The sequence below is a fragment of the Macaca thibetana genome, chromosome 16, assembly GCF_024542745.1.
Source record: "Macaca thibetana thibetana isolate TM-01 chromosome 16, ASM2454274v1, whole genome shotgun sequence".
NCBI classification, from domain to species: Eukaryota; Metazoa; Chordata; class Mammalia; order Primates; family Cercopithecidae; genus Macaca; species Macaca thibetana.
The window spans coordinates 49,798,419-49,826,382 of NC_065593.1; the positions used below are offsets into that span (position 1 = coordinate 49,798,419).

The following is a 27,964-nucleotide window of genomic DNA, read 5'->3' on the forward strand; positions in this document are numbered from 1 at the left end:
TTTCATATATAAATACATGCATATGTATTTATGTATAACCTATACCCAAAATGGATTTGAAACATCCTCTTGTCCTCTTGCGGATATGTTATTTGTGTTCTCTCTCTTTGCTCTTGTTGCTGCCTGTCTGTCTCACTGTGTTGTGGAATCTCTGGGTTCATCTCTGTCTCTCTGTCTACCCCATGGTATTATCTGTGTATATCCTCTGGTGCTAGCCGTTCAAACAGGGTGTGGATGTCTATTCACACTGGTGAAGGGGGCATCTGCCCTTTCATCTTCTGCCCACCTGCCATCCCACTTTATGTGTTTTGCTTCTGCAGTCAGAAGTATGTGGGTGAACCCTGAGATCAATCTCTGCTTCATTGCCTGGGGGTAGGAGGCTTCCTGGGCAGTCCTTGCCCTCCTACACATTGCCTACCCCTGGGCCATCCACGCTCTTAAGTGCTGGAGGTGATACCTAGGAGTCCTCAATTCCCATTTTCCTAGTAGTATGTATGTAAATGGGCCTCCTCCCAGGGCCTGTGGGACAAACCCGTCTGGGGTGCTGGGGCTTGGATCTAGGGGGGGAAGTGGTGTAAGAGGGGCCCCCTGGCTTAGGAGTCATTTTTCTGAGAAGTGCCAGTGCTTTAGGGAAGCGGCTTTTCCTCCCCCTCCTTCTTCCCCCACCCCCCCAGCACACGTTCTCTGCATCTTGACCTCAGGTAACCCTCACTAGGGGAAGGAGGGCCAGCTGCCCGCTTCTACTGCAGTGATCCCTTGAGGTGGCACTGTGGACCCTTTCCCCTCAGGACTGTGGGTGAGAGGCCCTCCAAGGCTCTGGGCTCTGTTCCTGTCTCCCCAGCCTGGCTGTGCTATCCTGCCACCCCCAGCAGTGTCTGGGCCCTGCTTCCAGGTCGTCTCTGCCAGCCAGGCATGGTGCCAGCTGTCTGCTCAGCTGGGTGCCACGGGAAAATCTCCAGCAGCCCAGGTTGGGGAGCTCCACGGGGAATGCCCGTGTGCCTGTTCTTCAGTGCCCACTCACCTATCTTTCTTCTTTCTGCAGCATCACAGGACATGGCCCCCTCAGCCACCTAGCTGGGGCCCATCTAGAAGTGGCATCCTTTTTGGTGCCCTGAAGGCCAGCTCTGGACCTTCCCAGGAAAAGTGCCAGCCCACAGAACTACTTGACCAAAGGACCGGCTCTTGAGACATCCCCCAACCCACCTGGCCCCCAGCTAGGGTGGGGGCTCCAGGAGACTGAGATTAGCCCGCCCTCTTTGGACAGCAGCTCCAGGACAGGGCGGGTGGGCTGACCACCCAAACCCCGTCTGGGCCCAGGCCCCATGCCCCGAGGAGGGGTGGTCTGAAGCCCACCAGAGACCCCTGCCAGACTGTCTGCCTCCCTTCTGACTGTGGCCGGTTGGCATGGCCAGCAACAGCAGCTCCTGCCCGACACCTGGGGGCGGGCACCTCAATGGGTACCCGGTGCCTCCCTACGCCTTCTTCTTCCCCCCTATGCTGGGTGGACTCTCTCCGCCAGGCGCTCTGACCACTCTCCAGCACCAGCTTCCAGTTAGTGGATATAGCACACCATCCCCAGCCAGTAAGTCTGGGTGTTGTGGGGTGGGGTGGGAGGGGACTGTGGAGGGCGGCAGGCCTCAGAGCTTGGGCTCTGGGCACATCTGTTCTGCCGTGAGCTGAAGGCACGGTGAGCGGCAAGGTCTTCTCCAGTTGGGGTGACCATCCTTTGAGGTCTTGAAAATGAAAGCCCTATGGCCTGTAGGCCAATCATGGTGGCTGTGTTTGAAGTTGGGGGTGGCAGAGGGGGAGATGAAACCATGCTGTTCTGGCCTGCAGTGGCCCTCGCACCCCTCTTCTGTGCTCTGCTGTTGGGGCCTTATAAATAGCTCCAAGGACTGGACACACAGGCTGGAGGTGGGTAAACAAACCTCTTGACATTTGATGGAAATGGCAGCTCTACCTAGAGTGAGAGCGGCACACCACCTACGCCCCACCCCCACTCAGTGCCTCTGAGGGAACGGGCTTGAAGGAGCAGACCGAGGAAGGCTGGCTGGAACCCCACCTCTCCCCCTGCCAGCTCCACCCCCGGCCATGCTAGGATGTGCTTCCCTTTGTGGGGAGGATGAAAGGGAGGGGCCCGCAGTCTAGCTGGGTGGATAGGGTGAGTGTCCCAGGAGGGGACACTTGGCCTGGACTCTGGCCTCGGACACATGCATGGTCTTGGCAGGGCCTGTGTTTTCTCTGCCTCCACCCTCTGCCATGGGGGTCACTCGTTAGCTGGGCAGGGGTCTCAGTACCCTTCGCCGCTGGCCGAGCCAGGTAGTGGGAGGTGGCGGCAGCTATGGCCAGCTGGCAGAGTCCAGGGCTGGGGCCTGCCAGGCCGCTTACAGTAACTCTGGCCCCCAGGGCCCAGCTGGGCGCCAGGCCAGGGCTGGGGGGAGGAGGGAGCTGGGGCCTGGCCTGGGACGGGAGGGGGTGGAAGCAGCAGAATGGGCCGTGGGCTGCTGGCTGGCTGGCCGGTCAGCTGCTGACCTGGGAAATGTGTCCCCACCTCTCCTGGCCAGCAGGGACTGCACACCCTGCCCTGGGCACCTACCACCCCTCTCATGGCTGCTGGCAAGCTGCCTGGCACCACTGCCCTATGTGCCTGACTGGGCTGGGTCAGTGCCCCCTTCTCAGTGTGGGGGCAGCACTCTGTCCCCGGAGCCAGGGAGTCTCTTTGTCCCTGGGGCAGGCCCTGGCTGGGCGCCTCACTGCCCGCACTGGCTGGCTGCCCACTGCCACCACTGCTTCCTGGATCGCCTCCTCTGGCTTAGCTGTGGCCCCCTCCCTCCCAGGCTCCAGCAGCCACCAGGAGCAGGGACTTTATGTCTGTACTTCTTTATGTTCCCCACCCCTTATGCCCTGGGGCCAGGGGGCAGACAGGTGCGGCCTCAGTTTCTCCTGCCACCCCTTATCAAACCTTCGTCTTCTGGTTCTGCTGTCTCTTCTTTGCACCTCATATGGGAGTATGGGATGGGTGGAGTCTGGGGACTCTGATTCTGGTCTGGTCCTGTAGTCTGTGTTAGTGATGGGGAGAGGCCAGCCTCTGGGCTTTGGGGCTGCTGGGGAATGTGTCGGTGTATCTTTGTAGACTATTCACTGCATTTAAAGGGACTGTGATTTATATTCTGGACTTGGATCACTGGAACTAGAAGAGTGTCTGCTTCCTGAAAGGGTAGGGTTTTATTTTTATTTATTTATTTATTTTTTTGAGACAGAGTCTTGCTCTGTCGCCGAGGCTGGAGTGCAGTGGTGCGATCTTGGCTCTCTGCAACTTCCGCCTTCTAGGATCAAGCCACTCTCCCGCTTCAGCCTCCCGAGAAGCTGGGACTCCAGGCATACGCCATCATGCGTGGCTACTTTTGGTATTTTTAGCAGAGATGGGGGTTTCACCATATTGGTCAGGGTGGTCTTGAACTCCCGGCCTCATGATCCGCACGCCTCGGCCTCCCAAAGTGCTGGGATTATAGGCATGAGCCAACGTGCCTGGCCATTTTAATTTTTTTAAGATGAATTCTTGCTCTGTCGCCCAGGCTGGAGTGCAGTGGCACCATCTTGGCTTAATGCAATCTCCGCCTCCCAGCGATTCTCGTGCCTCAGCGTCCCAAGTAGCTGTGATTACAGGTGCATGTCACCACACCCAGCTAATTTTTTTTTTTGTATTTTTAGTAGAGATAGGGTTTTGCCATGTTGGCCAGGCCAGTCTTGAACTCCTGGCCTCAAGTCATCTGCCTGCCTCAGCTTCCCAAAGTGTTGGGATTACAGGCGTGAGCCACCTTGCCCTGCTTTTTTTTTTTTTTTTTTTTTTTAATCATAGGGTCTCACTCTGTCTCCCAGGCTGGAGTGCAGTGGCATGATCATAGCTCACTGCAGGCTTGAACTCTTGGGCTCAAGGCATCCTCCTGCCTCAGCCTCTTGAGTAGCTGGGACTACAGGTGCGTGCCACCACACCAGACACCAGACTGATTTTTTGATTTTTCGTAGAGGCAAGGTCTCACCATGTTGCCCAGGCTGGTCTCAAACTCCTGAGCTGAAGCAGTCCTCCTGTCTTGGCCTCCCAAAGTGCTGGAGATATGGGCATGTACCACCGCATCCAGCTCAGGGTAGGATTTTTGAAGGGGGAGGAGTTGGGAACCTGCGATCTGGTGCCTGTGAACAACTTGTCCTAACCCAGGTGATGGCAACAGAGTTCCCAGACACTGTGTCCATCTGGAGCCTGGTCTCATTGGAGGGTTGGAGGTGGGGGCTGGGGCATGGCCCCATCCTTGCCCATCCTGGCCAGAGGGAGCAAATGCTTTGCCCTCCCCTCCCCTCAATGTTGCAAGCTTCTTCCTCTTTCTCAGAGGTGGGTGGGGAAGGCTTCCCATCCTGGTAACCTTCTCCCCAAATGTGGGTGGGGTGCCCACATTTCGGGCAAGTGTAGCCTTCTTTGACTTTCTCCACCCAGGTTAGGCAATGCCCCCTTCCTGCCCCCTCCCTCTGGGAGCCTTTTGGTTTCCCTGCCCCTCCCCTCTCCCTGGTAAACAACAACAGCTTCTCTCCCTGCCCAGACCCTTAGCTTCTGGGCTTCTCGCTGACCTTCCTCATCTCTGGGACAAGGTGTGGCCATGGGTCTGAGGGAGCCTGGTATCTCCCTCCTGCAGAGCCGGGGCTGCCTGGTGGACAGAGCTTCTGAGCTTTGGGTAGAAAAGCATGGCAGATAAAAGTATCACATGCCTGGCCTTAGAGATGGAGGCAGTTTAGCCTTTCCTGCTCGCCTGGCCTTAGGGCTGGTGCTGAGGGTGAGGCAGTTTGCAGGAGAGGTGGCAATCCAGGGTCCTCCATTCCTGCAGGAGCAGTGGTACAGCCTGGTCCGCTCACACCCTTTTGGTAGGAATCCTTGCTGATGAGGCTTCCTCCTCCCATTCTCCACCAAACAAAGGTGTGGGGTCTCTCTTTCCCCTTCATCCCTTTCCCCAGGTGGGGAGGAGGCAGCACATTAGGTGGCCTGGGTGTGCCCTTTAGAGACCTAGTAGCCTATGGGACCAAAAGAAATCCTTTCCAGGTCACTGTGGGGAGGGCATTTGTCATGCTACAGCCAGGGTGGGAGCCCTAGAGATGGTCCAGCGATTCTCCCCACCCCCTAAACCGGCGCCTGGGGCTTGGTCTCTGGACTAGTGTTTACTGTGGAGGTTTGAGATTCTGTGTGCACTACGGGTCAGGGCTATGTGTGTTTTGGGGGTGGGGTCACGGTTGGGCGTGTGTTGGGAAGGGGATTAATGACTTGTGTGTATTGGGTGAGACGGTTAGAGAGCTGAGTGTGTTTTGGGGGAATTAAATCCAGAGCTGAGGAGGGAGAGTCAGCTTGTCTGTGTGTTGGGGCTGGGAGGGGGTGTGACTTAGGGCATAGAGTGTTTAAAGAGTAGTGGTCTTTGGTTTGGGTTCTTACCTTTCTTCTGGTTTGGAGGGGAGAACTGATCTGCCTTTTTTGTTCACTCTGGGAATTCCATGGGCAAAGGGGTCTGAGTGGGGGCTGTGGAGAAGGCATTTAGTGCTGCGTTTAAAACTTGGACACTGGGCTGGGCGCGGTGGCTCATGCCTGTAATCCCAGCACTTTGGGAGGCCAAGGCGGGCAGATGACCTGAGGTCAGGAGTTTGAGACCAGCCTGGCCAACATGGTGAAACCCCATCTCTACTAAAAATGCAAAAATTAGCTGGGCGAGGTGGCATGTGTCTGTAATCCCAGCTACTTGGGAGTCTGAGGCAAGAGAATTGCCTGAACTCAGGAGGCGGAGGAGCCTAGGGGATAGAATGAGACTCTTGTCGCCGAAAAAAAAGATAATAAAATAAAACTTAGACACTGGCTGCGTGAAGTGGCGCATGCCTGAAATCCCAGCACTTTTGGAGGCCGAGGTAGGGCCTTGAGCCCAGGAGTTTGAGACCAGCCTGGGCAACATAGTGAGACCCTGCCTCTACCAAAGAGAAGAAATTAGCTAGGTGTGGTAGTGCGCCTGTAGTCTCAGCTACTTGGGAGGCTGAGGTGGGAGGATCACGTGAGCCTGAGAGGTTGAGGCTTCAGTAAGCTGTGATCATGCCACTACACTCCAGCTTGGTGGGTGACAGAGCAAGACCCTGTCTCAAAAACAACAACTTGGACATTTGTGTCACTTATGACTTGCTGATAACCTCTCTGAGCATGTTTCTTTTGTTTGTTTGTTTGTTTGTTTTGAGACAGAGTCCTGCTCTGTCACCCAGGCTGGAGTACAGTGGCGCAATCTCTCAGCTCACTGAAACCTCCGCCTCCCAGGTTGAAGTGATTCTCTTGCCTCAGTCTCCTGAGTAGCTGGGATTACAGGCATGCACCACCACACCTGGCTAATTTTTGTATTTTTAGTAGAGATGGGGTTTCTCTATGTTGAGGCTGGTCTTGAACTCCTGACCTCAGGTGATTCGCCTGCCTCGGCCTCCCAAAGTGCTGAGATTACAGGTGTGAGCCACCGCGCCCAGCCTATTGTTGTTTCTTTAATTTTTTATGTGTGTGTGACGGAGTCTCGCTCTGTTGCCCAGGCTGGAGTGCAGTGGTGTGATCTTGGCTTACTGCAAGCTCCACCTCCCGGGTTCAAGCCATTCTCCTGCCTCAGCCTCCCGAGTAGCTGGGACTACAGGAGCCTGCCACCATACCCGGCTATTTTTTTGTATTTTTAGTAGAGATGAGGTTTCACCATGTTAGCCAGGATGGTCTCGATCTCCTGACCTTGCGATCCGCCCGCCTCGGCCTCCCAAAGTGCTGGGATTACAGGCGTGAGCCACTGCACCTGGCTTGTTGTTGTTGTTGTTTTGTTTTGTTTTTGAGATGGAGTCTCACTCTGTCACCCGGGCTGGAGTGCAGTGGCGCGATCTCGGCTCACTGCAACCTCCGCCTTCTGGGTTCAAGCGATTCTCCTGCCTCAGCCTCCCAAGTAGCTGGGATTACAGGCACACACCACCACACCCAGCTAATTTTTGTATTTTTAGTAGAGACGGAGTTTCACCATGTTGGTTGGCCAGGACGGTCTTGATCTCTTGACCTTGTGATCCGCCCTCCTTGGCCTCCCAAAGTGCTGGGATTACAGGTGTCAGCCACTGCACCCAGCAGGGACCAGGCCCTTTGTAGGTGGGAGCTGGAGAGAATGGGATGTTAACATCTGTAGAGCACCTACTGTGTGTCAGAGGCTTTGTCTGTGTTTTACAAATTTTAATCCCTGCAATCCTGGAAGAGGGACATTATCCCCACTTACACAGAGGACACAGTGCTGGGGGAGGTTAAAGTACTGCAGAATCATGACTGTAGGATTGTAAAGCCGGGCTGTTTTCCACCATCCAGATAGGCGGCTTTGAGAGGGGATTGTGGGGCACACTCTTGGGTATGGGAAGTGTGGGGGGTGGGGTTTAGTGCTGACTGAAAGCCCCTTCCCCACTGCGGAGGCCCTTTCTCTGCCTTAGAACCTACCTTTCCCCGGTAGGGGGCATAGGAAGGCACAAGCCATACCCCCTCCTCTCTGTTTTGGATCCTGAGGGTTGGAGAGAAAGAAAGATAAGGGGCCTGGGCCAGATCTCGGTCCTGTCCTGGAAGCTGTGGATACAATCTGTTCACACCATCCCCACCCCCAAATCTGCCCGCTGTAGCCCACGAGAGTTTGCAGAACTCAGCGGGCACCCTCCCCCCCATCTCCAGACAGACACTGAAGGAACAAAGTGTAAAAGCCACAGTTCTTATTCTTAATTTGTTTCAATTTGTGGATGGAAGCAAAGAAGTTGCAAGCCATCAACAGAGGAGCTGAGGATGGGAGCCCCGAGAGGGTGGCTGCATATTTGCTTCATATGCCTAGAGACTGGAGAACGCCCGAGGGTCTGGGTGAGCCCAGAAAGGAGGAGGTTGTGTCCTTCCCTTCTTCCTATGCTCTGCCACTTCCTCCCTGTTGCAGTCTGTGCATCTTCCCAGCTTCCCACTCTTTCCCTGGACAATAGGAGGGACAGCCCAGGCGGAGGGAGTGCTGCCTAGCAATGCCTTTTTTGGAGTCTGAAATGTAGAGTCAGCCAAAAGACCATGACATGGAGTTTTTAATGAAAATGGGGTCCCTCACCTTTTATCTCCCAGCAAGGATAATGCACAGATTCCCTCTGGACAAGATCCCAGCATGGACAGGGGGAGGGGACTCAGGGAAGGAAGCCCATCTTCCTTTTAGGTGGGTCAGGGCCGAGGTATTGTGTCTACCCCATGCCAAGGGATGTGTCGCCTATGGGGCTGTACCAGTGCAGGCCCGACTGCCCTTTGAGGGAGTAGTGTCTGTGGGAAGAGGAAGTGGTTCCCATCTCTAAGTCATTTTGGGGCAGTGCCTTCTTCCTCCTCCTCCTCTGTGGAGTTGGGGCACAGCCAAGGATTGGGCCTCCCAGGGTAGATTGGAGGCCACTCAACCTTTGGCTGTCAGAAATAGAGGTGCCCCCCTCCCCATTTTGACTTCTGGGTTGCTGGAAACCTCAACCAGCATACAGACCAAGGGCCCTCCATGGGCAGGAGTCTTAAAGCACAGTTCTTCCTGTGTGGCCTTGGGCAGGTCACCCAAGCTCTCTCCAAATGTTTCCTCCTCCTTAAAGCAACTTCTGGCTAGACACAGTGGCTCACACCTGTAATCCCAGCATTTTAGGAAGCGAAGGTGGGAGGATTGCTTGAGCATAGGAGTTCGAGACCACCCTTGGGCAACAGCAAAACCCCATCTCTACAGAATATACAAAAATTAGCTGGGCATGCTGGTGTGCACCTGTAATCCCAGCTACTTGGGAGGCTGAGGCATGAGAATTGCTTGAATCCGGGAGATGGAGGTTGCAGTGGGCCGAAATCACACCACTGCACTCTAGCCTGGGTGACAGAATGAGACTCTGTCTCAAATAAATAAATAAAAATTTTTAAAAAAAAGCAAAACTTCTAATCTCTCCCTGGCTGGGCGAGTTGCTGTGAGGCCATGGTTGCCCGCTTCCTGCTGAGGCCCTTGGTGAGTTTCACATACCCAGCAAGGCTGTGATAGTGAGGGGCAGGGTAGAGCTGGGCACTGTCTTGCGGGATGACACCACTCTGTACTGGGACCCAGTGTCCACCTGGCACTGGGCCTCATGATTTCCTGTTTGTTGTCCCCTCCAGATGGGGTTGGGGAAAGGAGGGGGCCCTGCCTGGCACAAGTGGGGGCCAGTTCAGCCCACACCTGCTGAGGGCTTACTAAATGCAAAGCCCTGAGAAGGAGCTGAGGGAGGGATAAGGCTGAGCAGGATGGGGCCCCAGGCCTGCAGACAGCTGCCACTGGAGGCCCCAACCCCAGCTGCGGGCCAGAGCCTTCTTTGTTTCCCACTTCTCCCACTGCCCCAGGACACCGTGTTCTGCTCTGACCTGCCCCATGACCTTGCTGTTGCCCAGAACGGGCCTCTTGCCCTAACTTCTCTCCAGCTCCGGAAATCCTATCTATCCTTCAAGGAACATCTTGAATACCGCCTCTTCCCAGAAATCTTCACAGATGTTCCCCCTTCCTTGCCACACTCTGCCTCCCTACTTAGAATGCTTCTGCGTCCTTATTTATTTTTTAACAACACTCATCTCTCTACCATGAAGTTGCTTCTCCCGTTCCTGCCATGAGCTGTAACCATTTGGGACATCTTTTCCTGACCACAAGGTCTTTGATGGCAGGGACAGAGTCTTAAGTCCCTTAGCACCTTGCAGCTGTGAGCACAGGGCCTTGCTCCATCATTTGAAAGATCCTGAGGGCATAGAAGCACTCCGTCCTCTTCCCCATTAGTCTCATCCACTGTCAAGATTTGCATACCTGCCCCCAGATCCCAGCGTTCCATCTGCAGCCCTGACTGCACTTCAGGGCCCCACACCCACCTGTCCAGCAGCCCAGTGGACTTCTCTGCTTTGCAGTCTCAGGAACTTCATTGATGCATAAGCCACACAAAGTCTCTTTGCTACCTCTTTTCCCATACCCCCCTACCCCACTCCCGCATGTTGATTGTACCACCTTTAAAATATCTATTGAATCCACCTTCCTCTGTCCATCAGCACTTCTAGTTTCCTAGGCCAAGTCGCCCTTGTCTGCTGCCTGGACTTCTGCAGTAGCTTTTACCTGGTCTCTCTTGCCCTCCTATAATCCATTCTTCACACAACTGCTGGAAAGATCTTTTCACACTGTAAATCTGATCTTACCTTTCCTTTGCTTGGAACCTTTCTATGGCTTTTCCTTGCATTTAAGATAAAATCCAAAAGCCTTATTGAGGCCTATAGGCCCCCCTGGTCTGGCCTGAGCCCACCTCTGCAGCCTGATCTTATGTACCTTTTCCTTTTGAATTTTATGCTCCATCATCCTAGCCTTCTGCCAGTTCCTTCGTGAACGCACCAACTTCTGTAACCCCAAGGCCTTTGCACAGACTCACCCTTTAACTGGAACTACACTCCTTTCTATTCTTTGCCCGATTAACTTATAAACTTTCTCTTACAGTAGGTCTGTTTTATTTGAGTTCTTCCCTAATTTAGTTCAACCTAAATTAGGTACCTATGTTAATTCTCCAGAGCATAATACCATTTATCTCACTTTGCAATTGTGTGTGTATATAGTGATTATTTGCCTAATGGCTGTTGCTCCCTAAGGTCTACAAGGGCACGTTCCCCAGGGTGTCCACATGGAAAGTGCTCAGAAAAATACCTTGAATCAGCCTAGCTTGGTAAGAACATGGGCTTTGGCAGCAGGAAGTTCAAATACCTGCTCTACTCTTTATTATTAGTAATGTGATCTTGGACAACCCACATAGCCTTGCTAAGACCTGTTTTATTTGTAAAACTTATCTCTTGGAGTTGCTGTGAGGATAAAATGACAACATATATAAAGAGCCAGGCTTCTTCTAGAAGAATATCCTTGGGTAGCATGTACATTTCCACCCTTCCTTTTAGAGAGTGGGGGTAATAGAATACCCGCTCCTCCAGGGGTATCCCCTCTTTCTAGGGACCTGCCCAAGCTAGGTCTTTCTTCCAGTGGAACGTGCATCCCGAGGGTTTCCAGGATGAAGCAGTCAACTGGAAGGCGACAGCTCCTCCTTTTCTCTCTCCAGAGCTGGACAGTGCACCAGGGGCCGATACTGGTTCCCCAGCTGGGAGACACCCTGGGCGGGGCTTTGCTCGCCGGAAGCACGCAGAGCGTGGGGAGGACAGCCCTCTCCGCTTGTGTTTGTGCCAACAGCACCCGCGCTGCCGCGTCGGGTTCCGGCGGCCGTAGTCACACATGATGTCACAGACAATGACACAAGCCGGTGTCTCATTCCGACACAGCGTCTGAGCTGCACAATGTCACACCCGGGTGCCAAACACTTGGCCCCGCGCGCCCCGGCCCTACGCCTCCCGCCGCCGCTCTCCACGTCTCCGGGGGAGGTGGCCCGGTCCGGCCGGGCAGGGGGCTGGCGGGCGAGCCCCGCGGGCAGGCTGGCGAGCGGGTGATGTCACGGGCAGCGGTGGGTGGGTCACTCGGAGGTGAGGCGCCGCCAGGCGAGTTCAGCGAGAGTTCAGCCGCATTGCATTAGGCAAATGAGGCCCGGCTTGGGTGGGGGTGTGTGTTAAGGGGAGGACACCGGGACCACCCCCCTCTTCCCCGCCCCACCACCTCCTCCACCACGGCATCGCTCGGCCAGGGACTGACCAAACCTTGGGGGAGCCTGGGAGCCGGAACTGGGACAAGGGAAGACGCCCGTCTCTCTTCCGTCCTTGTCCCCCCCGCAGCCCCCTCCTCTCCCTGTACTCGGCCTCCCTCTGTACTCTGTGTACTCCTCCTCTGGTACCTTTCCTCCTTCTCCTCTCCTCTCCTCCCCCTTCCCAGGCTGCCCCTACTCGCCCGTCCACATGCCGCCTCTCCCTCTAGGTTCCCTGCGTTTCTCCCACTGCAGCCGGACCCGCTGGGAATGGGTTAAGCCAGGGGCGGTGCCTGGACGGGGCGGGGCGGAGGCAAGGGGGTGGTACCCGGAGGGGAGGGGGCGCGTAAAGCTGGGGTGGGGGGGCCGTGGCGCGCACCACCGGAGACCGAGCGAGCAGCCGGCTGCCCCTGGCCTGGAAGAGGTGGAACCGCGCGGGATCCCCACCCCCACCCGGAATCCTCGCCACGGAGAATCCCTGGAGAAGCCCCGGATCCCCGGCGGGGAGGAGGAAGTGCTCGTTGACCCCCGCCCCGCGCTGATCCCGCCCCCGGCCTGCGGACTTGGGGAGCCGCGGTACTCTGCCTCGGACGCCACGAGACTCTAGACGGGAGTCCCCTCGAGGTGAAGCCGCTAAGTTCCCGGGCCCCGCCAGGCTTCTCTGGGAGAGCCGAGGGACCCCCGCTCCCAGCAAACACAACTTCCCAGCTTTTCACCGGGACTGGCGGAGCGGCCGGCGGACTTAGACGCGGGGACTTAAGGGCAGGGGGCGCCCCCCTGCCTGGGTCACCAGTCGGGGCGAGGGGACGTCTCCTCGCCCCCAGCTGCTCTGCTCGGATGGCGCCGCCGGCTGAGTGACGGGGGCGGCGCACAGGACTTCCCAGCTCGGACCTCTTGCCTTCGAGGGGGAAGATGTACGAGAGTGTAGAAGTGGGGGGTCCCACCCCTAACCCCTTCCTAGTGGTGGATTTTTATAACCAGAACCGGGCCTGTTTGCTCCCAGAGAAGGGGCTCCCCGCCCCGGGTCCGTACTCCACCCCGCTCCGGACTCCGCTTTGGAATGGCTCAAACCACTGTACGTACCGGCCTCTCCCTCTGCTGTTGTAGGGGGTGGGAGTGGGCGGTAGGGCTTCCACTACTACTCGGGCGTGAGAGTCCCGGGGTGCAGTGGAGGTCTTGTCTCTACCTTTCACTTAATCCATGTTGCCCTTGCTGGACAACTGAACCCTGCCCCCAGCATTCCCCTCCCCAGTAACCCTGAGTGCAATTTCTGTTAGATTAGGGCTGAGAAACTTTGAGGGTTCCTTCTTTCAAGAAACATTCCTTCATCTCTTGTTTCGCTTCTTCCGGGAGAAATGAAGCCCAAGCCCCTTGCCCCCAGTTTATATCTTCTTGCCTGGAATCCAGTAGCTTCACAGCAGGCTGGAGGGTGGGGTAAAGGTCCTGTCTGTGTGGGTTTGTCTGCTCCCGGGGGAGGGGCCGCCTCCCCAGATCCCACACTTGCCAAAGCCCGAGGGAGAGCCCCTTCCTGAGCGACAGCTGCTGCCCCCAGCCCTTGCTCTTGCGTCATTAGAGTGGGTGTCAGGGGAGCCCTCGATATCTTTGGTATTGACAGTGGGGTGTGGCAGAAAGGGGCAACTTCATCAGACACCCGTCTGCCACCCAAACCTTCCATCTTGGCAAGGGGCACTGGGTCCTTGTAGGAGTGTTGTCCTGGCCCCAGACACTTGGCTGTCATCTTTGAGGCTTTCATCCCCAGGAGTGGAGGGGAGAAGCTGCTCTGGTGAGAAGAATCCTTCTCCCCCTAATCCTAATCCGGTTTGTTCTCTGGGGGATGAGTTTGTTTTTGTGGGTCTGGGGCTGCTCTGGAAATGAGGACTGCATCCCTTCCCAGCTCTGCCACCAAGTCCTTTTGTTACCCTGACTTCACTTGGGGATAGGGCCAGGTCCTGGGCTGTCCCTTCCTAAGAGGGGCACTGATGAGAATCCTAGCATCCTGGCAGCCTGGTCACCTGCTCTTCTTGTTGCCCCCTGCCTGGGTGCAAGCTCCTCTGGGAGGAAGGGCTCTGTGCACACGCAGGAGCTCGGCGCACCAGGGTGTACACCTGGGCATTTTCCTGCACAGCTGTGAGGCAGTGTACACTGGGTGGGCGGGAGCAGGCGCAAGGTGGGTTATTGTTAGATGGCTCAGGTTTCTTCCCCTACTGGGCTTTGGGCTCTTCACTGGAGGGGAAGCTCTTCCCTGGAGGATCTCCCACCTTCCCAGACCTGCTGCCTCCCTCCTGCCTGCCAGGGAGGAGGGCTGGAGTGGGTCTCGAGGGGGCCTGGCAGATTGGAGAAGGTTGAAGGGCAAAGGACTTACCCCATCTGAAGCCCCTCTTGCTGGGAGAAGAGAGACCTGAGATGGACAGACAGCCCACCTCTGCCCTCCCAGAGCCACCTCTGTCCCAGCTTTTCCTATTGTCCTGCCCCCGACCTTTGCCTCCAGGGCTGAATCTGCTGTGTGGCTGTAGACACAGGAGGGAGGGTATCGACCGACCGTTGACTTTGGAGGAAGAGAGAGTGAGAGGATGACTCTAGGACCCTTTTTCTCATTCTCCCAGTGCTGGAGCAAGACCCCCCTCGCCTAGGGGGATAGTTGGGGCAGGGCTGCCAGAGTCACCCCTTCCACTGCCTTGGCCACCTTCTCCAGAGGGCTGGAGAGAAGCTGGGATCTGAGACCTTGGGCTCCAGCCCTTGTCTCTTCATAGCCCATGGGAACAGCTCAGCTCTTCCTGGCCCAGAACTGGAGGGGGAGGAGGATCACAGAGAGTAGGACAGGCAGTGTACTGGTGAGCCTTGCTTCCCCTAAACCACTGGACATGGGGAAGTGGAGACCTGTCCCCACACCCGTGCTGGGGTGGGGTAGTAGACCTAGAGACCTGGGCTCCCAGTTCCCATAGTCTGAGCGTGGGTGTGCATGTAAGTCAGTGAGGTCTCAGTGGACTCGGGTCCTGAGGCTGTGGGGCTGGCAGTGATGGGGGTCTGGGGGCTTGCCTTGAAGCACAGGAAGGACCTGGAGTCTGAGGGTGGCAACTAGACTCCATCTAGAATATGTGGGGCCAATGCCCCCACCTTGGAAGGGACCCCTTGGGTGTGTGGAAGCCCTCTGGTGACTGGAGCCGCCTCCAGCCCCCTCTTGGGGAATGCTCCACTCCCCCTTCACTGCCACTGAAGGTGGGAAGAGCAGGTTGGCTGTGGGAGGAGGTGGCCTCCTGGGTTCTGCAGGGCCCTAGGGACCTTGCCTCCCTCCCCAGAGCCCCCATTTCGGTGCATTAGAGGACAAGGGGGGTGTACAGGATGTGGCTCCCCATCTGTCTCCCACCAATCTCCGCCACTCACACCTCCGCCCGCTCCCAGACGTCCAAGAATGTGAAGCACGTGGATGCCCGTAGTTGGGGGAGGGGGAGATGCTTATCAGGCGGCCGCTGGGCTAGGGGCCTTCTTCCGCTGCTGCGGTACAACCAGAGCTACCCCCGCCTCTCCCCGGGAGGAGGAAGGGCGGTACAGAGGGCCCTACGCCCCCTCCCCAACCGTCCCCAGGGGCTGCGAGTGGAGCTGCGGAGGAGCGGGCGCCAGCTGGATTGGGAGGGGAGCCGCTGGCCGGGGGCCCGGCTGATTTCCTGCTGATCTCCTCCAGGAAACCGGCCCCTTGTGCGGGCCTGCGAACGGCTCGGGGGCGTGGGGAATCCGGAGTGGAGCGCTCTGCGCCGCCCGCCCTACCAGAATGGGGAGCGAGGGAGGGGCACCCTGGCAGCGTCGGCGGGAGGGGACGCCTGGCTTCCTGGGTCAGTTCCAGTCCTCTGTGGGGTGCTGGAACTTTGAGCTGAGAAGGTGTGGTTCTCTAGCCTGAGTCCTTCTGCAGGAAGAGGAGAGATTGGTGGGCTGGGCCTCTGGGGAGGGAGGTCAGCAGGGAGGGGCCAGGCCCGGGCAATCCCTCCCACGTTGGTGTCCCTCCCGGCCCCACCTGTGTGTGCAGGGAGTTATGGCTGTGTCCTACCTCTTGCAGAGGTTGTGAGGATTCCGGAGTCCCCCACACCTCCGCCGTGATCCTTGTACCTCACCTCCTTGGGTTGCTGGCTGGAGGCCTGGGGAGGTGGGGCCTCGAGCTCTGGGCTCAAAGGGCAGAGCAGGGAAACCTCAGAGCTGGGTTACCTGGGTGACAGGTGGGGATGTGCTGGAGGGTAGGGGGCAGGCTTGTTACAGCCTCCAAGGCAGCCAAGCTGCCATTGGGTAGGCTAAAAGGAGGCCTTGCCTAGCCTAAACTGTAGTCCTCGCCTCTGGTCATCTCTCCCATTCTGCCAAAAAATGATTTTAAAAAGCACATTCTTTCAGTTCCGTAAACACCCTCTGTTGGACTTTGCTTTAGCTCCACGTTTTTATGGGTCTTTACCCTCTGGTCTGTCCCAGGCCTTGGAGCTGTTTACCCCTCCTTCTGGTATCCCCCATGACTCCCCTACCCTAGCTCCCCTCCTGACACCCCACTCTGTGCCCCAAACCTCCCTCAGTCCTTTCTCCCTTTCCAGTCTGTTTCATTTTAGAAGTGGGGCCTTGGGAGAGGCGGGGCCCAGGGCAAACGGTGGATTAGGAGGGGTGGGGAGGTCGGTGCCTTCTTCCTCTGCTGGTCGGAGTGCTCAGCGAGATTCTAGACCATGGTCCCCCCAGCCCTCCACATACCCCCTTGCCCTTGATCCCCCTCCCCCCGCCAGTCTGGATTGTCTATTGTTACTGCTTTTACGTCTTGGAAAAAGTTAGCACAACAAAGGGCTCCTTTGTGGCTCACCCCTTCTGCCTCCTGGCCTCACCCAGGCCCCCCCAACCCCACCCCCCCCAGCAGCTGTTCTCAGGCCTCTCAGCCTGTCTGATTTGCTTGTCTGGCCTGGGGAGAATGAGGTGGGAGAAAACCAGGCCAGGGCAGTTGGTGTTGGGGTGAGGAGCAGATGGGGGTGGGGGGCGGGCAGGGGGAGACCGGGGAGGTCAGGAGAGAATCTACTGGGCTGGGGGCAGTGTGGGCATCAACTGTCCCATTGCCGCAGGCTGGTCTGGGGCAGGGAAGGGGATGAGGGGCCATAGCAGTGCTGGTCAGCCAGGCTGGCCAGGAAGTGGTGCCCAGGTACTACTAAGAGCCAGGAAAGCCCTGCCGAGGTTGTTGGCCTAGTTCCCTGTCATCAGCCGCCTAGTAGCTCCCCCTGTGTCTGCAGGTAAGGGCAGAGGGTGGTAGCACAGAGTCAGTCCCTGGTGTTCCCATGCTTCCTTCCCCTGTGCCCCAACTTTAGGGCCATGTGATTTGGGGCCATGTGACTCATGTCTGTAAGGTGCCTGGGCCAGGCGCTGTGGGCACCTTTAAATGCCAGCCAGTTTCATGTGCTGGAGTTTGGGGTAGGGCTCGGTAGGACTGTGGAATATGGGAGGAGGCAGGGATCTGTCTACTTGGCGAGGCATCCTCATCCATCCTTGGCCCTGGACAAGTGGACTTGAACGTGGTAGGCCTCAGGACGATGCTGGGTGGCCCCTTGGGAATCTGGGATTGCCTCAGTCATAGTTCTTATCTTGCACCCAACACCCTTAGCTGCCCAGGCTTTGGACACAGATAGCCCCTGCCCAACCCAGCCCTGTTCTGCCTACAGTGATGGGTGGCATGGAGCCAGGCACTGGGGAGGATTTGGCCAGTGAGGGCTGCCCCTGCTGTCTGGGTCACCCCTCCTGGCTGCCCTCTTGGAGCTGAATAACAGAAGGGGAGGGGTACTAACCCGGACATGGTATTGAGGCCAGACAGACAGAGCATTGATGGGAACAGACCCCCTTTGTCATGCCGTCTCTCCCCAGATGGGGGGTACCCAGAATGATGGGATTCTGGGGCCCTGGGGACTCTTCTCCCTGTATTCAGGGTGTCTCCCTGCCTATCTCAGGGAGACACCTCCTGCTCTGCCCAGCATTTGTGACTCTTGTTTGCACCCCCTGCCTTGGGTCCCTGGCCCTGGGATTGTTTGGGTGGAGGAGGGGCTGTGGCTGCTGGCAGAATGGGGTGGAGGGGGGAGCGGAAGCAGAGGGGGCGGGGGAGTGGCCAGCTTTGAATATCCTGTTGACCCCAGTTTCCTCTGCCCCCGGCTTGTGTCCTCTTCCCTCCCTCCTCTTCAAGCCTTAACTCCTTCCTAACTCGGGGGAGAACGGGGCCAGGCCGCCCAGGGGCAAGAGCTTTAGAATCAGGGTGACCCCCACCCCTACTCCCCAAGCACAGTCACGGCACACATACAAATCTGATGGTTTATCATTGTCTCTTTGTGGTTTTGAAGGTGTGGGTCCTAGGAATCCGGAGGAGTGATGGGGCGCTGGAGGCTTCATTGGCAGCCTCCTTCCCTGAGTCTGGCTGGGGAGTCCCAGTTTTCTTAAGACTTGAATCCTGCCAGCAGTGGTGAGGCTGGGAGAGGCTCTTAGGAGGGACTGTGAGGCAGGGTGGAGCTTGGTACTAAGGATGGCGGCCTAGGTCTCTAACTGCCCCTCCCCTCTTCTCTCTCTAGCCATTGAGACCCAGAGCAGCAGTTCTGAAGAGATAGTGCCCAGCCCTCCCTCGCCGCCCCCTCTACCCCGCATCTACAAGCCTTGCTTTGTCTGTCAGGACAAGTCCTCAGGCTACCACTATGGGGTCAGCGCCTGTGAGGGCTGCAAGGTGAGTTGAAGGGGTCATTGGGAAGGACAGCTTGATGAGGTCAGTGGGATATCCCCACTTCCGTGTCCTGGGAGTGTGCAGTTGGGGTGGGGGGTGTCCCTGAAGTTGCTGCTGTTGTTTTTCTGTGGAAGTTGGCAATAAGCAGGGACACCTACCATAGGTCCTGCCCCATACATGTGCAGGGCTCCCTCAAACCAGAGGTCCCCTCCTGCCTCAGCTCCTTTCCCTTTCTCCATCCTCCAGCTGGCAGGGCGTATGCCTGCTCTGCCACCGCTGCCCAGGTTGCCATGGTGAGCTGGCTGCCGACTGGCTCTTGGCTGGGGACCCGGGAGGCCTCCCTCGGCGGCCCTGCCTGAACCTCACCATGGCAGCCTGGCAGGAGGCAGTTAGGAGCAGGCACCATGCCTTGGCTTCCCCTTCAGGTGCCCGGGCTGTGGGCTCCCCGGTGTCTGGCTGAATTTCCCCACCCTCACGTTAGGTGCCAGGGTGCAGGTGTACCCGGTCCTTAGCAGCCCTGTGCCCAGCTTCTCCTCCTTTCCCCGGGGCCTGAGCCTCTGTGTGCATTTCTTCCTCCAGATATTGGGGCTCAGAATCTGCACAGGTTTGGGCCTTGCAGCTCTGGGCTGCTCTTCAGCCTGGAGTAGCTATCCCCAGGTGTGGGACAGAGGTCAAGGGCAAAGCGCAAGGCCTCAGGCTGTGTGTCTGCCTGTCCTGTCTGGTTGTTCCTGGTCTCTTCTTCATCTGTCCGCCTGTCTCTCTGGTCACCCTGTATGTGGAGCCCCTGGCCAGCCTGGGTTTGTCTGTGATGGGCCGGCGCACGCCTGTCTCAGTGAACTCGCATCTTTCTGCCTTGCTCCTGAGTGCATGTGTGTGTTCGCCTCCATTTCTCTGGCCAGCCCGTGTATCTGACTCCTGGCCTCTTCGGGCTTGTCTTCTCTTCCTGTGTTCTGAGTTCAGGGCTGTGGGTTCCAGATTCCTGGCTGTTTCCCAGTTAGCCCCATGTCTTCCTCTTTCTGACTCACCAGCAGCCCTGAGGTCCTTTCCCTGGAAGGGAGGAGTCAGATGTGTGCTGTGGGTTGGGGGAAGACTCCTGCCCATCCTGCGGCGTTGAGGCGGGTACTGGGATTCTCCTGAGGAGGATCCTTTTAGGGGAATCATTCTCCCCAGCTTTTCTGGCCTGCTCAGGTAGGCGATGGGCAAAGGCTTGGGGGTAGCAGCTGGCCTGGCCCTCCTCCCCTAGACTGAGACTATAGCCAGGCACTGCTGCCACTGTGGGTGTGGACAACCTGACTCCCTCCCCTCCATACCCAGGGCTTCTTCCGCCGCAGCATCCAGAAGAACATGGTGTACACGTGTCACCGGGACAAGAACTGCATCATCAACAAGGTGACCCGGAACCGCTGCCAGTACTGCCGACTGCAGAAGTGCTTCGAAGTGGGCATGTCCAAGGAGTGTGAGTGCCATGGGGCAAGAGCCGAGTCCCGCCTGAGCTGGGGCCTCAGGTGCTCCTAAAGACCAAGGGAGCAGGGCTCTGTGGATGTGTGTGCACATGCATGAACACGCATGCCGTGGTGTGCGGGCTCACAGTTGAGGATGGTTTGTGTGTAGCTGCAAGGACCTGTTTGCGAGTCTGGCTGGCTGTGTGTGCATGGGCAGGTCTGTGCTCCAGGACCGTGTGTGTGTAACCGTTCCTGTTTCTGCGCGTCTGGCTGTGTGTGCATGGGCGGGTCTGTGCTCCAGGACCGTGTGTGTGTAACCGTTCCTGTTTCTGCGCGTCTGGCTGTGTGTGCATGGGCAGGTCTGTGCTCCAGGACCGTGTGTGTGTAACTGTTCCTGTTTCTGCGCGTCTGGCTGTGTGTGCATGGGCAGGTCTGTGCTCCAGGACCGTGTGTGTGTAACCGTTCCTGTTTCTGCGCGTCTGGCTGTGTGTGCATGGGCAGGTCTGTGCTCCAGGACCGTGTGTGTGTAACCGTTCCTGTTTCTGCGCGTCTGGCTGTGTGTGCATGGGCAGGTCTGTGCTCCAGGACCGTGTGTGTGTTAACTGTTCCTGTTTCTGCGCGTCTGGCTGTGTGTGCTTTTGCGCATGTGTGCATGTGTGTTTGCTCCAGGATGGCTTTCTTCCAGGCCTTGCTTGGCTTTGGGGTGGGGCTCAGAGGCATAGTTAGTCCCTTCTGATTGTGAGTCTTAGGGGAGGGGCTTGAATTCTGAGGGGTGCTTGGCTGGACTTACGTGTGTACGGGGGGGGGTGGAGGGGCTGGCACAAGGATCCAGAAGCCATTGTCTAGTTAAGCCTGGGATCCAGAGTTGGAAGAAAGAATTGGGACTTCTCAGATCTCAGAGGAAACGGGGTTTCCACTTTGGGCTCAGCTGAGGCCTGATGGAGGGAGGGAAGGAAAGGCTGGACAGGGAGACCCTCTTGTGTTGAATCATGGGTGTTGCCCTGGTGACCGGTGATTGATGATGTCAGAGATAAATGACGCTGACAGACGCCTCCTTGTCTGCGTGGCCGTTGCCATGGAGCCTGAGCCTTGGGGGATGGGATGGGGGAGGGGGCTGCAGGACCCCCAGCCCTTTGTGGGGAGGGTAGTGGGGAGGGGGCACGGGTGAGATGGTTCTGACTGTTGGATGAAGAGCCCCGGACAGGAAAGGAGGGGACTGGAGTGTCCTGCCACAGGAGGCTGGGGCTGCCTTGTCCTGAGCCCAGGAAGTGATGGGTCCTGCTGCAAGAGTGGGTGACAACTCGAGACCCACAAGCCTGGAACCCTTCGCTTAAGGGCTGTCACCTCCTCTTCCCTCTGTTTGTGCCACCTTCTGCTCTTTTCATGGCAGAAGGACCAGGGTGGGGACCCCGTCTCCCTCCCACCAACTCCCCTTCTCCCTCCCACCGCCAACTCCCCCTCTCCCGGCTGCTCTGTGCCCCGGAGCTGAGCAGCTGCCATTTCAATAGAATTAAAGCTTCCGAATGATAAACGTCTTGTCACAGCTGCAATTTTCTCTTCCCAAATTATCCCCCCACTCTCCCTCTCCCTCTCCCTTCTCTCCCCTGCACTTTATTGAATTTGCAGAATCGACATGAGTGATCTCCAAATTATGCCAGCTACCCCCTCCTCGCTACCCCCTCCCTGAGCCCCTCCCCCACCCTCCCTTCCTCCCGCGTCAGCAGCCACCACCACCAGCCCTGTGAGTGATTGTGTGTCTGGGATAATCGGCTGGTAACGACCCCATCGCTTCTTTAAAGCCGAGTGGTGTGTGCGGCTCAGCGCCCCTGGTGATTTGTCAGCTCCCCAGCTAATGGGCCAAGAGATTCTCCCTGCCGGGCCCCCCACTCTCAGGCTGGGGAGCCCTACTCCCCACTTGCCCCAGGAGCTGCTCAGAGCCAGTCCCAAGGGACCCCCAGGGAGACTGCAGCTGGGAGGGCTGGGTGAGTGGAGGTGGGAGAAGGACCTTCCTGGGGAAAGAGGAGGCAGAGCACCGAGGAGGGAGACACCGGCGCCTGGAGTGTGAGCTGGAGTAGACGCGTGGGGGACAGCACTCGGCTGGCTGCGGGGGTGTGTGTGCAGGGCCACAGCTGTGCTCATAGGGCTTCTGGGGCCGAACTTGCTGTGTGGGTTGGGTGGGCATGGAGGGCTGGAGTGCGTGGCGATGCCTTGCCTGCCTGTGAATGCGTGCTGTGTGCGTGTGCTTACAAGCCGGGGTGACCTCCTCAGCAGCTGGCGGCTCTCTGTCAGGCTGGGGGTGGACGAGGCCCTGAGCAGCCTGCAGCTGCCCTCTAACCCCCTCTGCCCTCCACAGCTGTGAGAAATGACCGAAACAAGAAGAAGAAGGAGGTGCCCAAGCCCGAGTGCTCCGAGAGCTACACGCTGACGCCGGAGGTGGGGGAGCTCATTGAGAAGGTGCGCAAAGCGCACCAGGAAACCTTCCCTGCCCTCTGCCAGCTGGGCAAATACACTACGGTATGGCTTTCCCCTGGCCTGCAGGGAGGGATGTGCCCTGGGCCGCAGGGCCAGGACGGGCCCCTCTCAGACACCCCTTCTTGTGCCAGGCATTTCCTCCTCCCCCCTGGCTGGATCTCTTCGTCCTTCCCTTTCCCTCTCTTCTCCCTCCCGCTGCTGCCTCTTCCTAAGGAGCTCCCAGGAAGTGAAGGCGAGGTAGAGGGCAGGCCTGTGGGGCTGGAGCCAGGCCGAGAAGGGGTGCTATAGAGAAGAAGGCCCTCACTCTCCCTCCTCCCCCAGAACAACAGCTCAGAACAACGTGTCTCTCTGGACATTGACCTCTGGGACAAGTTCAGTGAACTCTCCACCAAGTGCATCATTAAGACTGTGGAGTTCGCCAAGCAGCTGCCCGGCTTCACCACCCTCACCATCGCCGACCAGATCACCCTCCTCAAGGCTGCCTGCCTGGACATCCTGGTGAGGGTCTGCACTCTGTCCCCCAGGCACTGCCCCTGTGTCCTGGGTAGATGGCCTTCCAGCCAGACAGCCACCATCCTACATGTGTGTCTGCAGTCAACCTGTCCAAATGCCCACTGTCCGAATGTCAGCCATTCCTCTCCCCATGTGTCCACCTGTCCACTCATCTCCCCGTCCACTCAGCCACCTAGCAGCCAGATGTGCAGGAGCTCACCTGTTCACCCACACACATATCCATCCATCCATCCATCTATCCATCCATCCAGTTAGCCAGCAATAAAGATTCACCTAGGAGCCAGGCGCAGTGGCTCATACCTGTAATCCCAGCACTTTGGGAGACCAAGTGAGGCAGGAGGATCGCTTGAGGCTGGAAGTTCAAGACCACCCTGGGCAACATAGTGAGACCTTGTTTCTGCAAAAAATTAGAAAGATTCACCTAGGATCCTCTGGCCAGTGTTCGAACTGGGTGTCAGGAACCCAGCGGTGAACGCGCCACCATCCCCACTCTTGAAAACCTTCCATGTGAGGCAAGAGATAAGTCAACAGAGGTTGCAAAACTGTGATCAATGCTACCTGGAGATGGGGGGAGGGCTCATGACTGCTTGGACCTGAAGGATGGTGTCTCAGAGGAGGTGACATCTAGGGGTTTGTAGAGGGGGAGGTGAGAGGGTAACCCTAACTCAGGAGCAAGAAGTGAAAGACTTGCTGCTGTGAGGCCGGGCTGAGCTCAGGGGACTGCCGGGCACTCAGTGAGCCCGAGGGTGGACTGGGCTGGAGGCTGGATGCAGGGGGTGGGGGCAGGAAGAGGCAGGGGGAACTGCCAAAGCCTAGGCTGGAGGGAGCGCTCTCCTTCCGGCTCTCCCTGACAAGGGCTCAAGTCCACCTGTTCCCTTTTGGTCACCTCCAGGGTGGGGAACCTGGGATTTGACGAGGCTATCATTTCCTTTTATTTTTTTCTTTTTTGAGACGGAATTTCACTCTTGTCACCCAGGCTGGAGTGCAGTAGTACGATCTCGGCTCACTGCAGCCTGCCACCGCTGCCTTAAGCGATTCTCCTGCCTCAGCCTCCTGAGTAGCTGGGATTACAGGTGCCCGCCACCACGCCAGGCTAATTTTTGTATTTTTAGTAGAGACGGGGTTTCACCATGTTGGCCAGGCCGGTCTCAAACTCCTGACCTCAGGTGATCCACCCATCTCGGCCTCCCAAAGTGTTGGGATTACAGGTGTGAGCCATGGCGCCTGGCAGACTGTCATTTCCCTGTGGATGCCTCTGAATGTTGAGGCGGGTGATGAGTGGGAGGTTTAGATTGTGCTGCCTGCAGGGGCTCTCATCCCCACGCCCTGGATGCAGGAGGCGCGGTCTGGGTTCCTGCAACATAGTTCAAGCCAATACACGTTTACTGAGCACCTGTTGTGTGCCCCATCCTGGGAGCTGTAGGCAGCAGCCCAGTGTTCCTAAATTCTCTGCATGGAGGCAGGATGACCTGGACCTGCACTGTCCAGTACAGTAGCTGCTTGCCACATGTGACTATTTAAATTTAAATTAATTAAAATTAAACTCAATTCAGTTCCTCAATTGCATTAGCCACATTTCAAGTACTCAATAGACGCATGTGGCTGGTGGCTGAGGTATTGGATGGTGCAGACATAGAACCTTTCCATCATTGTAGAAAATTCTATCAGACAGCGTTGCTCTGGCCGCCTGCCAGGTGGTCCTCTGGGAGTGCTGGTGCCGAGTGCTCGGAGTGGGTGGGGTTCAGTCCCTGAACCCGTGCATCCTCTGCACCCAGATCCTGCGGATCTGCACGCGGTACACACCCGAGCAGGACACCATGACCTTCTCGGACGGGCTGACCCTGAACCGGACCCAGATGCACAACGCTGGCTTCGGCCCCCTCACCGACCTGGTCTTTGCCTTCGCCAACCAGCTGCTGCCCCTGGAGATGGATGATGCGGAGACGGGGCTGCTCAGCGCCATCTGCCTCATCTGCGGAGGTGGGCAGGGGCCTGGGTCTAGGGGCTGGGCCTGGGGCAGGAGTGTAGCCCCGGAGTCTTCCAGGGAACTCTTTCCGGCCACCTCTTGTCAGGCCTCTCTAGAGGGCAGGGTCTGGTCTGCAGCTACACAGCAAGGGGGCCGTGTTCGGCCTGGACTCCTGTTCCTGATTTCTGGGCAACACCCCTTCTAGGGAGGTTGAGTGAGGGTTTGAGGGTCGGACCTCCCAGGGTCACTTCCTGGCTGATGCATGAGCCTGAGCAGGTTGCTGAACTTCTCTGGGCCTCCATTTCTGTACAGTGGGGGCAGGAACGGTCTCTAGCTCATGAGGTTGATGGGAGGATTACGGTGGTAACACCCTGTGCAGGTGCCAGAGCGAGCTCCAGTGCATGTTAGTTGCTATTTTATTGTGATTTCTGCCATTTCATCTGGTTTCCAGAATAACAGGTGGGAGTGGGAGCCTGCCTGGGAACCCTCTCCCTGCTTGGGGATGACACTGCCCATTTGGGGTCCCATCCCATGAACTGGGCTCATAGGGAGGGTTTGGGGCACCCCGCTACCCTCAGCCCGTTGCTCCCTTTTAAGGGGCTCTATCCCCTGCAGCAGCAGAGACCCGGTGCCCTGCCCTGTGTGGGGAGGCGCCTGCGAGCTGTCCTCTTCCATGGCCTGGGCAGGCACGCCCCCCGGTGGCCGAGGCTGGGGGTGCAGCTGTGTTCCCAGCTGCTCAGAGGGTGGCTCTGCTTCCTCAGACCGCCAGGACCTGGAGCAGCCTGACCGTGTGGACATGCTGCAGGAGCCGCTGCTGGAGGCGCTAAAGGTCTACGTGCGAAAGCGGAGGCCCAGCCGCCCCCACATGTTCCCCAAGATGCTGATGAAGATCACTGACCTGCGAAGCATCAGCGCCAAGGGTGAGGCTCCCAGACCTGGAGGGGTGCCGGCCCTCAAGGCCTGGCCCAGGCCCCCACATCCAAGCCAGCACCCTGTGTCTTTGTGCCAGGAGAATACGACACCTGTCCCCATCTGTGTCTAGGCCGAGGTCCCCTAGTGACTCCACTGTCCCCTAGTGACCTGCCTGTGTCACTCACCTTGTGGTAGTTCAGATCATGGTTCTGGAACCAGACACATGGGTGTGTGTCCTTGTGCGGGTCACTTAACAGCTCCGAGCTGCAGTTTCCCTTCTGAGGGGCAGGGATAACGATAGTGTTGACGGAGGAGTCAGGATAATCCCTAGCGCACAGCAGAGAGGAAGGCAGGACTTGGTGTCCAGCCCAGGCTGGCAGTCTGGCCCTGGAACCAGAGTTCAGGACCACTTTGCCCCATTGCCACCAGCCTCTGGACTTGGGGGCTAAGAGAGCTGGCTCATGTCAAAGAACTGAATCCCAAGAAAGAGCTAGTATCAGTAGTATTGATCTTCCCACCTGGAGCCAGGCTTGCTGGGGCCGGGGGTGGGAGGGCTGGCCCGGTGTGCTGAGCTCTGCCCCTCCTTTCCCGCAGGGGCTGAGCGGGTGATCACGCTGAAGATGGAGATCCCGGGCTCCATGCCGCCTCTCATCCAGGAAATGCTGGAGAACTCAGAGGGCCTGGACACTCTGAGCGGACAGCCGGGGGGCGGGGGGCGGGACGGGGGTGGCCTGGCCCCCCCGCCAGGCAGCTGTAGCCCCAGCCTCAGCCCCAGCTCCAACAGAAGCAGCCCGGCCACCCACTCCCCGTGACCGCCCGCGCCACATGGACACAACCCTCGCCCTCCGCCCCGGCTTTTCTCTGCCTTTCTACCGACCATGTGACCCCTGCCAGCCCTGCCCCCACCTGTCCTCCCGGGCAGCACTGGGGACCTTCCCTGGGGGACGGGGAGGGAGGAGGCAGCAACTCCTTGGACAGAGGCCTGGGCCCTCAGTGGACTGCCTGCTCCCACAGCCTGGGCTGACGTCAGAGGCCGAGGCCGGGAACTGAGTGAGGCCCTGGTCCCGGGTCTCAGGATGGGTCCCCTGGGGGCCTCGTGTTCATCAGGACACCCCTCTGCCCAGCTCACCACATCTTCATCACCAGCAAATGCCAGGACTTGGCTCCCCCATCCTCAGAACTCACAAGCCATTGCTCCCCAGCTGGGGAACCTCAGCCTCCCCCCTGCCTTGGTTGGTGACAGAGGGGGTGGGACAGGGGCGGGGGGTTCCCCCTGTACATACCCTGCCGTACCAACCCCAGGTATTAATTCTCGCTGGTTTTGTTTTTATTTTAATTTTTTTGGTTTTGATTTTTTTTAATAAGAATTTTCATTTTAAGCACATTTATACTGAAGGAATTTGTGCTGTGTATTGGGGGGAGCTGGATCCAGAGCTGGAGGGGGTGGGTCCGGGGGAGGGAGTGGCTCAGAAGGGGCCCCCACTCTCCTTTCGTGTCCCTGTGCCCCCCAGTTCTCCTCCTCAGCCTTTTCCTCCTCAGTTTTCTCTTTAAAACTGTGAAGTACTAACTTTCCAAGACCTGCCTTCCCCTCCCTCGCGCTGGAGAAGCTGCCAGGCCCTTTCTCCTTCTGCCTGACCACTGGGTGTGGACGGTGTGGGGTGGCCCTGGAAGGACAGGCTCCTGGCCTTGGCAATTGCCTGCACCCACCATGAGCCATGGAGCAGGGGCCGAGCAGGGGCCCCAGGACACGGAGTTTTCACAGACCCAGCTCCTCGGCAGAGCTGCCTCCCGTCAGGGCCCACATCATCCAGGCCTCCCAGCCCCCACTGTGAAGGGGCTGGCCAGGGGTTTGAGCTGCCCCCACCCCCAGCCTCAGCCACCAGCACCCCCACAGGGCCCCGAGACACACCCACACACATGCGTGAGCGCGCACACACACACACACACACACACACACTGGACAGTAGATGGGCCGACACACACTTGGCCTGAGTTCCTCCATTTCCCTGGCCTGCCCCCCACCTCCCCCCTGTCCCATCCCCGTGCCCCCTCCTTACCCCGCAGGACGGGCCTACAGGGGGTCTCCCCTCACCCCTGCACCCCTGGCTGGGGGAGCCGGCTCTGCCCTGACCTCCACCAGGGGTTGGGGCCCTTCCCCTGGAGCCCGTGGGTGCACCTGTTACTGTTGGGCTTTCCACTGAGATCTACTGGATAAAGAATAAAGTTCTATTTATTCTA

The 27,964-nt window shown here is 57.9% G+C and overlaps 1 protein-coding gene across 5 annotated transcripts in view; it reads left to right on the top strand.

The window, feature by feature from the left end:
* RARA (retinoic acid receptor alpha) overlaps nucleotides 1-27,964 on the top strand; it is a 48,559-nt gene extending 20,595 nt beyond the window's left edge. For 2 of the 5 annotated variants that reach the window (XM_050762736.1, XM_050762735.1), the window contains exons 2-9: nucleotides 1,043-1,582; nucleotides 18,276-18,424; nucleotides 19,736-19,877; nucleotides 22,217-22,377; nucleotides 22,657-22,833; nucleotides 24,624-24,828; nucleotides 25,576-25,734; nucleotides 26,321-27,964. In XM_050762736.1, coding sequence (XP_050618693.1) covers nucleotides 1,405-1,582; nucleotides 18,276-18,424; nucleotides 19,736-19,877; nucleotides 22,217-22,377; nucleotides 22,657-22,833; nucleotides 24,624-24,828; nucleotides 25,576-25,734; nucleotides 26,321-26,538 — 1,389 coding nt within the window. In that variant the 5' untranslated portion in view covers nucleotides 1,043-1,404 and the 3' untranslated portion in view covers nucleotides 26,539-27,964. Of the gene's footprint in view, nucleotides 1-740; nucleotides 797-1,042; nucleotides 1,583-9,268; nucleotides 12,794-18,050; nucleotides 18,170-18,275; nucleotides 18,425-19,735; nucleotides 19,878-22,216; nucleotides 22,378-22,656; nucleotides 22,834-24,623; nucleotides 24,829-25,575; nucleotides 25,735-26,320 lie in introns of those variants that run through there. The other 3 variants (XM_050762737.1, XM_050762739.1, XM_050762738.1) reach the window with 3 other exon arrangements.